The 13318-nt window shown below is 38.3% G+C and overlaps 1 protein-coding gene across 1 annotated transcript in view; it reads left to right on the top strand.

Moving 5' to 3' along the window:
• Positions 1-13318, top strand: part of LOC109921568 (probable E3 ubiquitin-protein ligase HECTD4) — a 126527-nt gene that overhangs the window by 70297 nt on the left and 42912 nt on the right. Inside the window, exons 17-21 of the mRNA XM_048611736.1 lie at positions 1346-1359; positions 1665-1907; positions 10270-10462; positions 11150-11254; positions 12476-12564. Of these exons, the coding sequence (XP_048467693.1) occupies positions 1346-1359; positions 1665-1907; positions 10270-10462; positions 11150-11254; positions 12476-12564 (644 nt within the window). The remainder of the gene's footprint in view (positions 1-1345; positions 1360-1664; positions 1908-10269; positions 10463-11149; positions 11255-12475; positions 12565-13318) is intronic.

Raw genomic sequence — 13318 nt, 5'->3', positions numbered from 1 at the left:
GGAGCAGGAATGCTGACGTTTCGCGTCAGACCCAAAACGTCAGCTTTCCTGCTCCTCTGCTGCTGCCTGGCCTGCTGTGCTCATCCAGCTCCACAGCTTGTTATCTTGAGTCCAGTGAACCTCCTTCAGAATTGACAGTAGCAAGGAAAAGGTGGTCTGTACACTGACATAGGAGGTTGGGGAGGGGGTGGAGAAGGAGTGATCAGATAGGTGGAGATGGAACCCTGAGAGAGAGGCAGCTAGACAGACAAAGATAGCTGATTGTAAGCCAGGGAAGGAGATAAACTGATAATGGGGACAATGAAGAAGGGTCTAGGCCCGAAACGTCAGCTTTCCTGCTCCTCTGATGCTGCTTGGCCTGCTGTGTTCATCCAGCTCTACACCTTGTTATCCCAATATGAAATTAACTGGCTCGAGACCAGATGAGTTTAGGGGTATGGCACAACATTTCAAAACTCTCAACTGCATTGAGTTAGCGTTCTTTTGCAGACTGCAAGATATCTACAGGATACAGGACAATCTTCTCATAAAACAGTGTTCTGATAAACTTCTTAAAACCACAGAAGGTCTGTTAAGCAATTAAATCCTTTATGGGATTGCTGTCATTTTAAATTGATTACTATATGGCCAGAAACAATCAGTCCCAATTGAAAATACAGTTATCTTGACTAGGAATCCCGCCCACCCCCACCACCACATCAAAAAGTACATGGTTCATTACTAAGGAAGTAATGTAATTTTTTTGTTTCGATTGAAATATTATGTTTTGATTGAAATATGCGTTATGTTTAAGCTCTTAAAAAATAGATTGAAAGCCATTTGATAAGCAAGTTCACTGTTTTGCAAGCGAGTAACTGATCAGTTTTACTAATCAAACTGTTCAGAGATGTTATTACACTCCTGTGGAGCAGGTGGGATTTAAATACTGTCTGAGAGATTAGGGACACTACCACTCCGCCACAAGAGCCCTCCCGAGAGTAACTAATTATTTGAGGATGTTAATTGCTAACAGGTGAGTATTTTAACAAGCACTTCATTCAGAGTACATGCTAGTTCTGATGAATAACTCTTTATTCTGAATCTTTTCCCCAAATAAATAAAATAAAAGATTTTTTTTAAAAAAGTCTTCATTGTAAAAGTTGAGAACTTTCACGGTTGAGGCTTTTGCAACTTCATTAAACCTGTATGATTTATGATCATTATTTGCTGAACCTGGCATTTTATGACATAGCTATTAGGAATCAAACCTGGACCTTCTGGAACAGTGATGTAGAGAGAACCACTGTGGCAAAAGCTCCAATGTGATTAATGCTTTTGCAATTTTACTACTAAATCTGACTTTCAGCATTTGATTGACATGTACAATCTATTGGTTGGAGAGGTTTGAGGTTTCTATTTGTCGCATGCAATTTAATTTTAAATTTGTTAGTTATTCAGTTAGGTGAGCTACCTTTGCTTATTTTGTGACAAAGGTGAGCCAGTGGATACTGTTGTTTATACCTGGTGTCAGAAAAGGTATCTGGTGACTGCACATTTGTAATCACCCATGCCAAGCACACTTATTGCTCAACTTGAATGCATTTTCTTGCGAAGTAGGCAAGTAAAATGTGAAATTTTTGTGCTAAAATTAAATATCTTTACGTCTTTCAATATTCTTGCTACAGATGCCAGTGGCAGGTTGAAGCTAACGGTGCCTTATCTCCTGCGTTGACACCAAGTCCCTCTCCTCTGCCGCTGACTATCGAGGAAGACCAGGAGTTCACATATCCATGTGATGCACTCGCACCACCACCTCCATTAACTGGGCACTACTTTGATCTGCCAAGGATTCGTCTACCTCCTGGAATTATGGGAAAGCTCAGGGAAATATCTGGCAGAGCACGGCCTCAATTCAGACCAAGTATTAAGTGAGTATAATCCCTTAAATATCAGTGGTTCTACCTTTTAAAATGCAAAGGTTAGTGTATTAAGGTATTAGGGCATTTATTTGGTGAGCATATTCAATTATAGGAATAAATAGTTCAGTCTACATAACTGAATGTTTCAACAAACTGCTTAGTTCGGTTATGTTGTTCTACATTTGCACTCTCATTTCCTGGTTTGGGAAACATGAAGCCAAATGGAATTTAAAACAGGTTATTGTTAATTGCAAGTTAATTAAGGGATAATTGAGAGTGAATGGAGTGTGCATGCATATACAATATAGGGAAAAATGTAATCAGTGTTGAGTTTGTAATGTTTAAGTTGAAATAAAACTCCAGCCGGGAAGGTAAATGCTTGGTCTAACCAACCTTTTAATTTCTGCTAACATACAGTAATAAAGATGGTTTGCTGTTTGTAAGTCCAAGATTTAGAGTTAGGTATTATTGTAACCAAAACGTTTGCAGATTTGCAGCAGCAGCAGAGAAATGGATGAACCAAAATCTGAAGTATCAATGTCTGAATACCCATCCCCAGTTTCTGAATGTGAACCTTATGATTGGTAAAAGAATTAAGTATCATTGGAACTGTGTTCATTCTTTACTGAAGCAAATAAAAATGGCCTTGGCTCTTTCTCCACCATACAAAAGCAGGATAAGAAGCATTTTTTTTAGAATTGTAAATTGATACTGAATTGCAAACTGAAGAAGATTTGGACATAGTATGAACTTCCATGAATAAAGTTTATTGAAAGGTGGCTTACTAACTGCTTATGAGGCATGGTCAGATTTTGACACAGTCAGAAAGAGTGAGGGTAGTTCCATAGAATAATACATATGGAAGTCAGATTGCATAACAAGACTGTAGAAATTCTATTCAGAAATTCAGTCTGTGCTGGCATCTAAGTTATTAGTGTACCAAAATATTAAGCTTAGACAGCTTTGACAGGATTTAAATTTGTAGGTAAATACATGATACTGGGACAAATGTCGGAAGTACTAAAAAAATTCTTAGCAAAGCATTCCATTCTAGCAGCCTTCGTAGGGCAAATGGGCAATTGCCCATACAACAGAGAATGGAGGACACCATGTTATTGACTGGTAAGATCAACTAGGATACAGGTCGGAAGCGATAAACGCAAAAGTCGAATTGTAATGGAAAGAAATGAGGACAGAAATGATTTTGACAATTTTGAGTATCGAAGAGAACTTGCGACTTACAATAAAAGAATAAACTACATAATTCCTGAGGGTGGAGTCGCACCATGTTTTGTGTGATTCAAAGTACAATTATAAGATGAGCTGTCCGAAAGGTTAAGATAGGTTATTAAAAACTAAACACAAAACAAAAGGTTCGGAGGAAGGTGATGGAGACACTGATCCAAGAAAGGGCACTGTCTTGGTTACAAGAAGATTCTAGCCTCGTGATGAATATGTTGGTGGCTGTATCTTTTGATTGTGCAGTATTGGACAAAGGAAAGTCGAGTTGAGGATTATCAGATCAACCATCATCTACTCATTGAATGATGGAGCAGACTTGATGGGCTGAATGAGCCACTTCTGCTGCATCTTATGGTTTTGTGTATATGAAACTGTATCTGGAAAATAACAAATCAGTTGTATTTGGGAACCTGTGAATTTGCAATTCATATAACTGAAACATATTGCGTTCCTCAAACGGAACAGAACCTCTCCTCTTAGCAAGTTAGTGTGTTATTGTCATCAACTGCCAGAGGAAGTGGTAGATGCAGGTACTGTTACAGCATTTAAAAGACATTTGGATAGGTACATGAATAAGAAGGGTTTAGAAGGATATGGGCCAAGTGCAGGCAAGTGGGACTAGTTTAGTTTGGGAAACTTGATCGACATAGGATCTGTTTCCATGCTGTATGACTCTACATTTAAAATATAAGAAGTTAGTTGTTTTAAAACTACATAGGCTATTTGCCCGCCCGCCCATCCATCCTCAAATGTTAAAAATATCGCTAGATGCAGAATATAGATCGTATCAGTTAACTTATGGTAGAAATCCTAAAGTGCCATTAATAAGAAGTGATCGCCCTCCTGCTTGGGAAGGGGAAACAAATAGCTCAACTTCTCCTTTAGCATTTGAATGTACTGCATGCAGGCAGCAAGGTTTTCATTATAGTCAAAAGTCTGAGAATTTGGTGAACTTTATAATGTAAAGCCATTGCAAACCAATTTCAGCCAGAGATATGATTTATTATAAAAGAAGGGGTTTGTTGAATGGGTAGGCATGGGAAAATTTGTTTGTAAAGATGGGAAAGTAATTTTACAGCATGTTAACCAGACTGTTTGGATTCATTCTTTAGGCTTGCTTGGTATAGGTTACAAGTTTATAGAATCTAAAGGAGGTATAAAAGTAACTAGGAACCAGGCACTTCTCGTGACCATATGTTTGCAGAGCTACAAGGGTCAGACTGTCACAATTGACATGAAAACAGAGTGCTGGATCTGTAGAGAGAAACAGACTTAATGTTTATGTTGACTCAACTTGCGTGCTTCTCTCTCTCCAAAGATACTGCTAGACCTGCTGAGATTCTCCAGCATTTTAGTTTTGTTTTCAGATTTCCATCATCTGTAATATTTTGCTTTTGTCACAATTGATACTAATGAAGGAAAAATAGTTCTGACAATCAAAATAAGGGCATCGGTCTCTAAAGACAGCTACTAAAAGTGGGAACCACGGTCAAATATTTACGAGAAGAGGCTAGTCAATGGAGAAATGAAACTAATATAAGTAAAGCAGGGAAAGCCACTGGTAAGTATAACCACTCGTTGAATGTAAAGGATGAGGAGCAAGACATTAGATCCATGGATTAAAACATGAAGCACAAAATGCATGTATACTCAGACAGTGGACCAGGGAGTGAACATCTCTCTGGAAAGAGATCACAATCTGTTGAATGCCATTAGTAGGAGGGTGAAGATCAAACAGTAAGAGTCCTGACAGAGCGAAAGCAAGATTGAGAACATAACTTAACAAAGTCAAGGAACATAGTACAGATCATGAGTGTCACCGACTTTGCATTAAAGTCCAACCTCAAACTGTTATTTCCATGACTGTCAATGACCTCTGCTCCTCTAGAGATCTGCCCTTAAAGCTCAGAGACCCCCACCCTGCGCAGTTCAATTCTACATCTTTCCCAAATCTGTAAACAGGACTGCCCATCGTTTCAGCCTCTTCTTGCCCCACTGAACTTATTTTTTCCTATCTTGATTCTATTTTCTTACCTCCCATCCCCATTCAGTCTCTTTCCACCCCCACTTGTGATTTTTCTGATGCATTGTGTCAATTCCACAATTTCCAGTTTTCTGAACCCAGCTACCACTTCTTCACTATGAATGCGCACTGCCTCTACATGTCCAACCCTTCTAAAGGCTCTGCACTCCTTCCTTGAAAAGAAGTATGAGAAGTCGCTTTCATCCACCATCACTCTCCATTGCCTGGCTGAGCTTCTTTGCATTTTGAATAAGATTTCCTTTAAATCATCTCACTTTCTCCAAGTCAAAGATGAAGCTATGGGTGACTGCAAATTTGCAGATGACACTAAAATAGTTTGGAAACTAAGTTGCAATGACGAAATAAGAAACTTGATTTTGATTTTATTATTGTCACGTACTGAGATACAGTGAAAAGTATTGTTTTGTGTGCTAACCAGACAAATCCTACCTTATGTAAGTACATGAGGACAATTTCGTGTTACAGCTACAGGGAAGGTGCAGAGAAAGATTGGCTCTACTATATGAGGGGTCCGTTCATAAGTCTGGTAACAGTGCGAAAGAAGTTGTTCTTAAATCTGTTAGTATGTGTTTTCAAACTTTTGTATCCTCTCCCTGATGGAAGAGGGAAGATGGAAGAAAAATTTACAAGTAGGTGTCGATAAGTTAGGTGAATGGGCCAAAATTGGTAGCTGAAGTCAGTTGTGGATAAATGTCAGGTTGTCCATTTTTTGGGACAGAGGAGTAGAAAAGTAACATATTATCAAAATAGATACTTCAGAATTGTTCAATGTAGATTGTCTCAGTACAGCTCTGATGGTCCTCATGCATGAATCACAGAAAACTACTGTGCAAATATGGCAGGAAAATGGAAATTTGGCGTTTATTGCTAAAAGAAGAGTATAAAATTAGGGAAGTGTTGCTGCAAATATACAAGGCATTAGTGAGATCACACCTTGAATATTGGATCCAATTTTGGTCCTCTTACTTGAGGGATGCAGTTGTATTGGAGGCAATTCAGTCGATTGATTTCAGAAATGAGGAACTTGTCTTGTGAAGAGAGATTGGGAAATTTGGAACTTTAGTCTTTGGAATTTAGAAGAATGAGAGAAGATCGAATTGACGTATATCGGATGCTAAAGGGGATTGACAAAGTAGACCGAGAAATGATGTTTCCCCTCATCGGGCAATCTCAAATGAGAGGTCATAGTTTCAGGATAAGGGGTAGTAGATTTAAAACACAGAGGAGGAGACACTACTTCTCTAAAAGGGGTGTGAATCTGTTGAGCTGACTACCCCAGAGATAAGTAGATGCTGGACATTGAGTAAATTTAAGGAGGAGGTAGACAGATTTAACATTGAAGGATTATGAAGTTTGGGCAGGAAAATGGAGTTGAGGCCTTGATGTGATCAGCCATGATTGTATCAAGTAGTGGATCAGGCTTAAGGGGATGAATAGCTTATCCCTGCTTCTAGTTCTTATGGGTCACAATTATGCCTATCACATTGTAGATTGTGGAATGTTCCATATTTCCATCATACTCATGTTTCCACTCTCACTTTTATTCAATTACATATCATGATATCTTCAGTGTTGCTTCATGAAGTCATCCAGGATTGGAGAAATTAATCAGTTTTGCTTCCAATTTCTGGCCTTGTCACTTCTTGTTGTCCATCTCTGACATATTCTTTCCCCTCCTTGACTTCACTGTTTCCATTTCTAAGGATAGGCTATCCTCCACCATCCATTACAAACCCACTGATTTCCACAGTTACCTTGACTACATCATCTCACGTGCTGTCGGATTCCATTCTGTTCTCCCAGTTTTTCTGTCTCTGGCACATCTGGACTTGCTACAATATTCCAGTGTAGCTCAACACAAACTGTAGGGGTACACTTTGTTTTCTGTTTAGGCACTTTACAGCTTCTCAGACTCAATATCGAGCTCCACAACTTCAGAGCATGACCTCTGTTTTCCATCTGTCATACCCGTTTCTTGCTTCTTTACCACCATTAGCACTCCTTTTTTCTCTTGCTGTGGGTGTCATCACAATCTGTTCCACTCACTCCTCCTCCCCTCTGTCTGCATCATAAAAACCACCGTTGTCTAACCACTTTCAGTTTTGCAGTTTTGAGTATCAAACTCAAAATGTTAACTCTGTTAACTCTGTTTCTCTCTCTGTACAGATGCTGCCAAACCTGCTGTGTTTCTCTGGACTTTTCTGTTTTTGTTTGATGTACAGCATCTGTAGTATTTTGCTGTTGCATGAAAGCAACTAGGTACAGAAGCCAATATGATCCAGGAGTCTTGAGACTGAATTAATTAGGTTCCAAGGTTATAAAAGATGTCAGACAGCAAAAATTACCAAATTGGAGAGACTTTGGGGTGTACATAGAGGTGCCAGTTAGGGAAAAGCCAGCCCTATCTTTCAAATGAATATGCACAGCAAAGGAGACTTATAAGGTTAAAGCAAGTCTTGTGGCATGAAGTTTTGAGGAAAACTGGGGTCCAAGATATGAGTAGATTCACCTCAGACAGGAAAATAATTTTTTTAAAGATTTTCTTGGTTTTTTCAGCAGCAATACTTTGGAATGTGGCTCAATTGATACTAAAGCAATGTTTCTGCAGGGGGATCAGTTCAAAGAGGAAGTGTTTCTTTACTGTCCAAAAGAGGTGTCAAGCATAATGAGGGCACTTTAGAAGTTAAATAAATGCATTTATGTCCTAAATTATGCCTCCAGAGTTTGATACTTATGGTAAGGTCCATCTTATTAAAATTGGTCTGTCTCTAGTTTAGTGCAAGCCTGTCATGTTTTACTGGCCGAACATCTTGATGCATGTGCATTTGACTTATGGACTATGAGCAGTGAATTTTAAAACATTGTCATAAATAGACATAATGCAGAATTTAAAATTGAAAGTCAGGCTTTTGGAGCCTCTGAATACATTGGATATGGACTCAGCAGAATTTGTTTTCCATCAGTAATCTTAACTTGAAAATGTTAACCACATAGCTAAATAAGAACCAAAAGAAATGCAGATGCTGTAAATCCGGAGCAAAAACAGAAGTTGCTGGAAAAGCTTCCTCAGTTCTGAGGAAGGGTCGCTGGACTCGAAACATTAACTTTGGTTTTTTTTTCTTCGCAGATACTGCCAGACCTGAGCTTTAAGTTGCTGGAAAAGCTCGGGTCTGGCAGCATCTGCGAAGAAAAAAAAACCAAAGTTAACGTTTCGAGTCCAGCGACCCTTCCTCAGAACCGAGGAAGCTTTTCCAGCAACTTCTGTTTTCGCCAAGATGCTGTTGGTCAATGTAAAGCATCGTGAAATAATGCAGAAGCTTCAAAAACTGAATTGGAGGAGTTGTGAACTCTAAATTAAGCGAATTGGCTGCACACCCAAACAAAGCTAGATGCCAGTTTTGAGATCTTGCAGTTGAGTACAAAAATGAAAACCAAGTCTGAAGATATTCAGAAAAACAAAACATTGAAAAAATTGATACCAGGAACATGAAACTTATTGTTTTTAATTTTTTTTATGTAAATCTTTGTGTTAAATTCTCAAATGCAGGTGGATTTGTGATTTTTCTTTTCCAGACCAAAGTCAGTAAATGTTGTCCTTTTAGCTCAGGAAGCTTAAAAAGATCAGAAGAGCAATAAAATGAACCTTTAGTAAGAGGAAGTCTCATTGTATTGAGATGCTAGATATAGCGTTAACCTTAGTATAATCGGAAGAAATTATTTAAAAATTCAGCAGTAATACCCATTGAATGGTACTTTGATGTCATAATGTACATTTGATGAAATGAATGAATGATAAAAAGACTGAAGATCAACACTGCACTTTTAAAACAGATGCTAGAGGTTGAAGAAATTTCCCAATTGAAAGGGTGGAGAGCAACAGTCAACCATCTGATTTCCTTAGAAAGAAAGGAGCAACCTCTAAGAAACTATTAGAAATACTAGAAAAAGAAGTCTGGAACTTTAATGTGCACCAAAAAACCAAGTGGGAGTGTAATATTTTGTCGTCGTCTTTTTTTTTTGTTTTGATTTTCATTTATTTGGTGTGTATAAATATATATCACTTGATCAAAAAAAGCAAAAGGGAAAGTCTTTTTACCTGGAAAAGTTTGGCAGAGATGCTGGAGAACAGATGATAGTTATATGTTAGTTGTGAGCTAATTGGATGAGAATTAGGTGTATGTATGCAGGGACACAGTAATCAGTATGTTGAATTTTGTGACGTGCAAGTTGAAATAAAACTCAGTAGAGTATATGCTTGGACTCTGTCTAACCAACCCATTAACTTCTGATGTTTAACAGTGGTTAAACAGTGGGCTCTTGTGATATGGTTCCATGAGTGCTAGCAGCATGTTATTCATTGATGGAGGATGCATCTCTACTAAGCCTTTTTTTTTTCTTGACTTCTGACATCCACACACTTGCACTTTCCAGTAGCAGTTGTGTAATGATCGTGGAAGTAGAAGGTGGATTTTTTTCCAGCCTTTCCCAGCTCGGAGCCACTGAAACCACATGCAGCAACCACATTGTTATCCCAGAGTACTTCTGTTAATGAAGACTGGTTTTCAAACCTGGAACCTTCATGGTCTTTTTGGCTCATTTTGCCATAGTGCTGGGCATTTGCTATTGTGAGATGGTCAGTTCTACAGAAATAGCATTAAAAATATTTAATTACAATGAAAATAGATGGAGCTTTGAATACAATCTTTACTCTACCATTGTCAATACAGTGTGGAGCGGGAGGAACACAGCAGGTCAGGCAACATCAGAGGGGCAGGAAAGTCGACGTTTCGGGTTTACACCCTGCATCAGGACAGTAAACCCAAAACGTCGACTTTCCTGCTCCTCTGTTGCCTGACCTGCTGTGTTCCTCCAGCTCCACACTGTATTGACCCTGACTCCAGCATCTGCGGTTCTTTCTCTCACTGAGAATACAATGCCAAAGCCAATTGCAATCAAAAGCAGTTAGAGGTTAGGTTATTTATGGAATGTTCAGGGTTAGATTATCATTACTTGAAATTATTCTGGTGGTGCAGCTTTTAAAGTGTAGCTTGGTCATTAACGATATGTTTTACCTCTTGATTGTAGGGAAGTGATTCAGCCCGATGTGATGGAAGAAATGGTGGTGTCATGTGTAATCAAACATTTGAATTTGATTGATGCACTGCAGTCTCTGATTAATTTCCAGTACCGAGAGGAACACCTCGAAGAGTATGATCTACTGTGTAAAATAATGGGAGAAACATTCAAAAAACTTAATGCTATGGAAAGGCAACTTCAGGTAAATTTGGAAGCAGAAGTGAACCTTGGTATGTCTGTTTTAGGTTCAGCAGTGCTACTTTCTGGAAGTGGGGATGTGAGGGAGCATTTTAGAAGTTTTCAGTTTGGTGAATAAGAATCTTGATGGGTTCCCTAAAGCCTTTCTGTATTGATAAATTGTTTCAATATGTGAAATCACATATTTTTATATGTAAATCAAACAATGAATGTTAAGATTCTATGCATGTTTGTTTAGAAAGTTTAAATTTTTAATAATGCAAGTATATTTAACAGTTGGTAAATATTTGCTCAATTGAAACATAATTTATCCTGAAACCCCAGATTTGACTGTAAAACAGTTTTCATTTATACTGAAATTTAAACTAAAACTGATTTTTTTCCACTCATTCTCATTCATTCTCACTGCTCTTTATGCCAAAAAAGGCCATCAATCTCTGAGAATGTTTAAATTTACATACTGCTTCAAATTATCTCTTTCAAATGTTTTTTCCAATGTATGAAAGAAGTATGTAATATTTTCTCAGTGATTCACTTGAATAAGTTGTGCCTAGTTTTAGTTGAATGGCTAACAACTTAAGATTGTACAAATGTCTCTCATCCTATTATACACAACTAGACATTTTCTCAGATTGGTTTATTCTTAAAGATGATCTTTACATTTGCTTTCATTGTTTTTGTTATCGCGTAGAGTGTAGCAGAGCTTGAACAAAAGTGGCAGAATGAAATGGAAGATTGTCAGCAAGGGAAACTAGAAAACAATCTGCCTTTTTTCCATGACTATCACTTCAATGAGGTTAGCATTTGAATTTAAAACGATTGAAGTCATCTTTGCTAATAACATAGAAACAAAATCACTGACATCTCAATCCTCAGGTCTCAGTGGAAATGTGGGGAATCAAATTCAGTACATTGACCACAATGTGCATGTGAAAATGACTTCAAAGTATCAGCTGGTGTTGCTTTTGCTTTCCATTTCGGATGTGAGTGGGAGGTAAATGGGGTAAAATCTGAAAATGCAAACATTGAGCAGCATTTATGAAGAGAGAAGCAGAATTAATGTTTCAGGTTGACCTGATATTCTGATGAGAGGTCAGCAACCTGAAGTTTTTACTCTGTTTCTTCCTTCACAAATGTCGCTTGTCCTAATTATTTCTAAGCATTTTTTGTTTTGGTTCAGATTTCCAACGTGTACAGGTTTCTCTTTTTCTGGAGTTGCAGGACATCCTGTGCACTAATTTCTGTCTGGTCCTGAGACGTTTTTGGCTGAGCACTTCTGCTTACTTAATGCTCCGTATCTGCAAGCCAGAAACTCAATTCTTGAGTGCTTCTTGCAGGAGCTCATTGCAAAATTAGTTTTCCACCTTACCCAGAATGTTTGAAAGAACAAAGCAACCTGTAGTTCAGAAGTAGTAAATAATCAATCCCATGCCTTTGCATGAGGTGTATATAATTATGAATTGTTTAGAGTGAGATACTTCTGCAATTCGGTTTTGATTTAGTGAGCTGTTGCAAAGATTGAATTTGCAAACCTTAAGTGCCTCGTTTTTTGAGTTCTTGTCCACAGAATAGAGATAGTGGACTTGCAATTTTCCAGCAGCTGATGATGTGTCCAGCATGGTGCACCTCTATCCCTGAAAACTGTCTTAATTAGTTTTTGAAGTATCGCTGTTGTTTTTTCAAAAATATTGCAGCCCGTCTTCCAGGATTGCTAATGTTGCTTGAGGAAATAATGTTGATCAGACATCAGGAGAGTTTCTTGCTCTTTAAATAGTACTCTGAAATTTGTGTCCACCTCCTCATCTGACAGATGTATCACTCCCTAACTATTACTCTGAAATATTAACTCCAATTCTGTAAACTAGTTCTGGCATTAGGCGAAAGTGAAACTTTACTAAATAGGTATTCTTGTTCCTGAACTTAGGAAGCAATTAATTTCTAACCCATCAAACAATCATGCTGATTTGAAAACTGATACGTTGATTCCAAAATTCAGTGTAATATTGTTTTTCTCCAGAGTAAAATCAAGGAGTTAGAGCTGCTCTGCTCCCTGAAGGAGATGCCATTTGACTCTAATGATTTGGAAAACATGGTGCTTTTATTAAGGTATGATCACATTTTATCAACCAGGGGTTTGAAATTTACTTTGGAGATTATTTGTTTAGCTGATCTTGGGCACAGAGAAAGTACAAGTTGAACAATTCTATTTGTTTCTCCTGGGAACATAGAAGAAAATTAGGCAGAGTCCCATTCCTGGTTTTATTTCCAGTGCCACCTGCGAGATAGTACATGGTAGTGAATTACAGGTGGGCAGAGGATGTGACTTGACTGTGTGGCATGCTTCACAGTTGGATAGCCTGGCAACATTCATTGCTCACATGAAGAGCTAATACAGTGTTTACCTGTACAATGTACTGAATGGCTGCGAGATCATGCTACTTAAATTGTTGGCAAAGATCTGTAGCTCAGGTTGTAGTTGAGATTGTTGACTTGCTCGCCGAGCTGGCTTATTCTTATTCAGATGTTTTGGCACCATGCTAAGTGATATCAGCAGAGCCTCCGATGAAGCGATGTTAGCATGAATTCCAAGCAGAGTAGAATAACATTGCTTTCATCAGAGGCTCTACTGATGATGTCACCTAGCATGGTGACGAAACGTCTGAACGAGAACAAGCCAGCTTGGCGAGCAAGTCAACAACCTCCGAGCTTAGTACTGTCATAAGATGAGGTGTGATAGCTAGGAAGGAAGCATTCTCTTGAACTTGAATGCACTGTAGAAAATCTATGGTTCCTGCAACTTCTAACGTACATAACTTTCGAGTGCTTTTTGCGTTGAAAGCTTTCGAGTGCTTTTTGCGTT

Source organism: Rhincodon typus, chromosome 24 (genome assembly GCF_021869965.1).
Source record: "Rhincodon typus isolate 14 chromosome 24, sRhiTyp1.1, whole genome shotgun sequence".
Taxonomy (NCBI): domain Eukaryota; kingdom Metazoa; phylum Chordata; class Chondrichthyes; order Orectolobiformes; family Rhincodontidae; genus Rhincodon; species Rhincodon typus.
The sequence above is the reverse complement of the archived record's forward strand: the minus strand, read 5'-3'. Positions and strand labels throughout refer to the sequence as shown.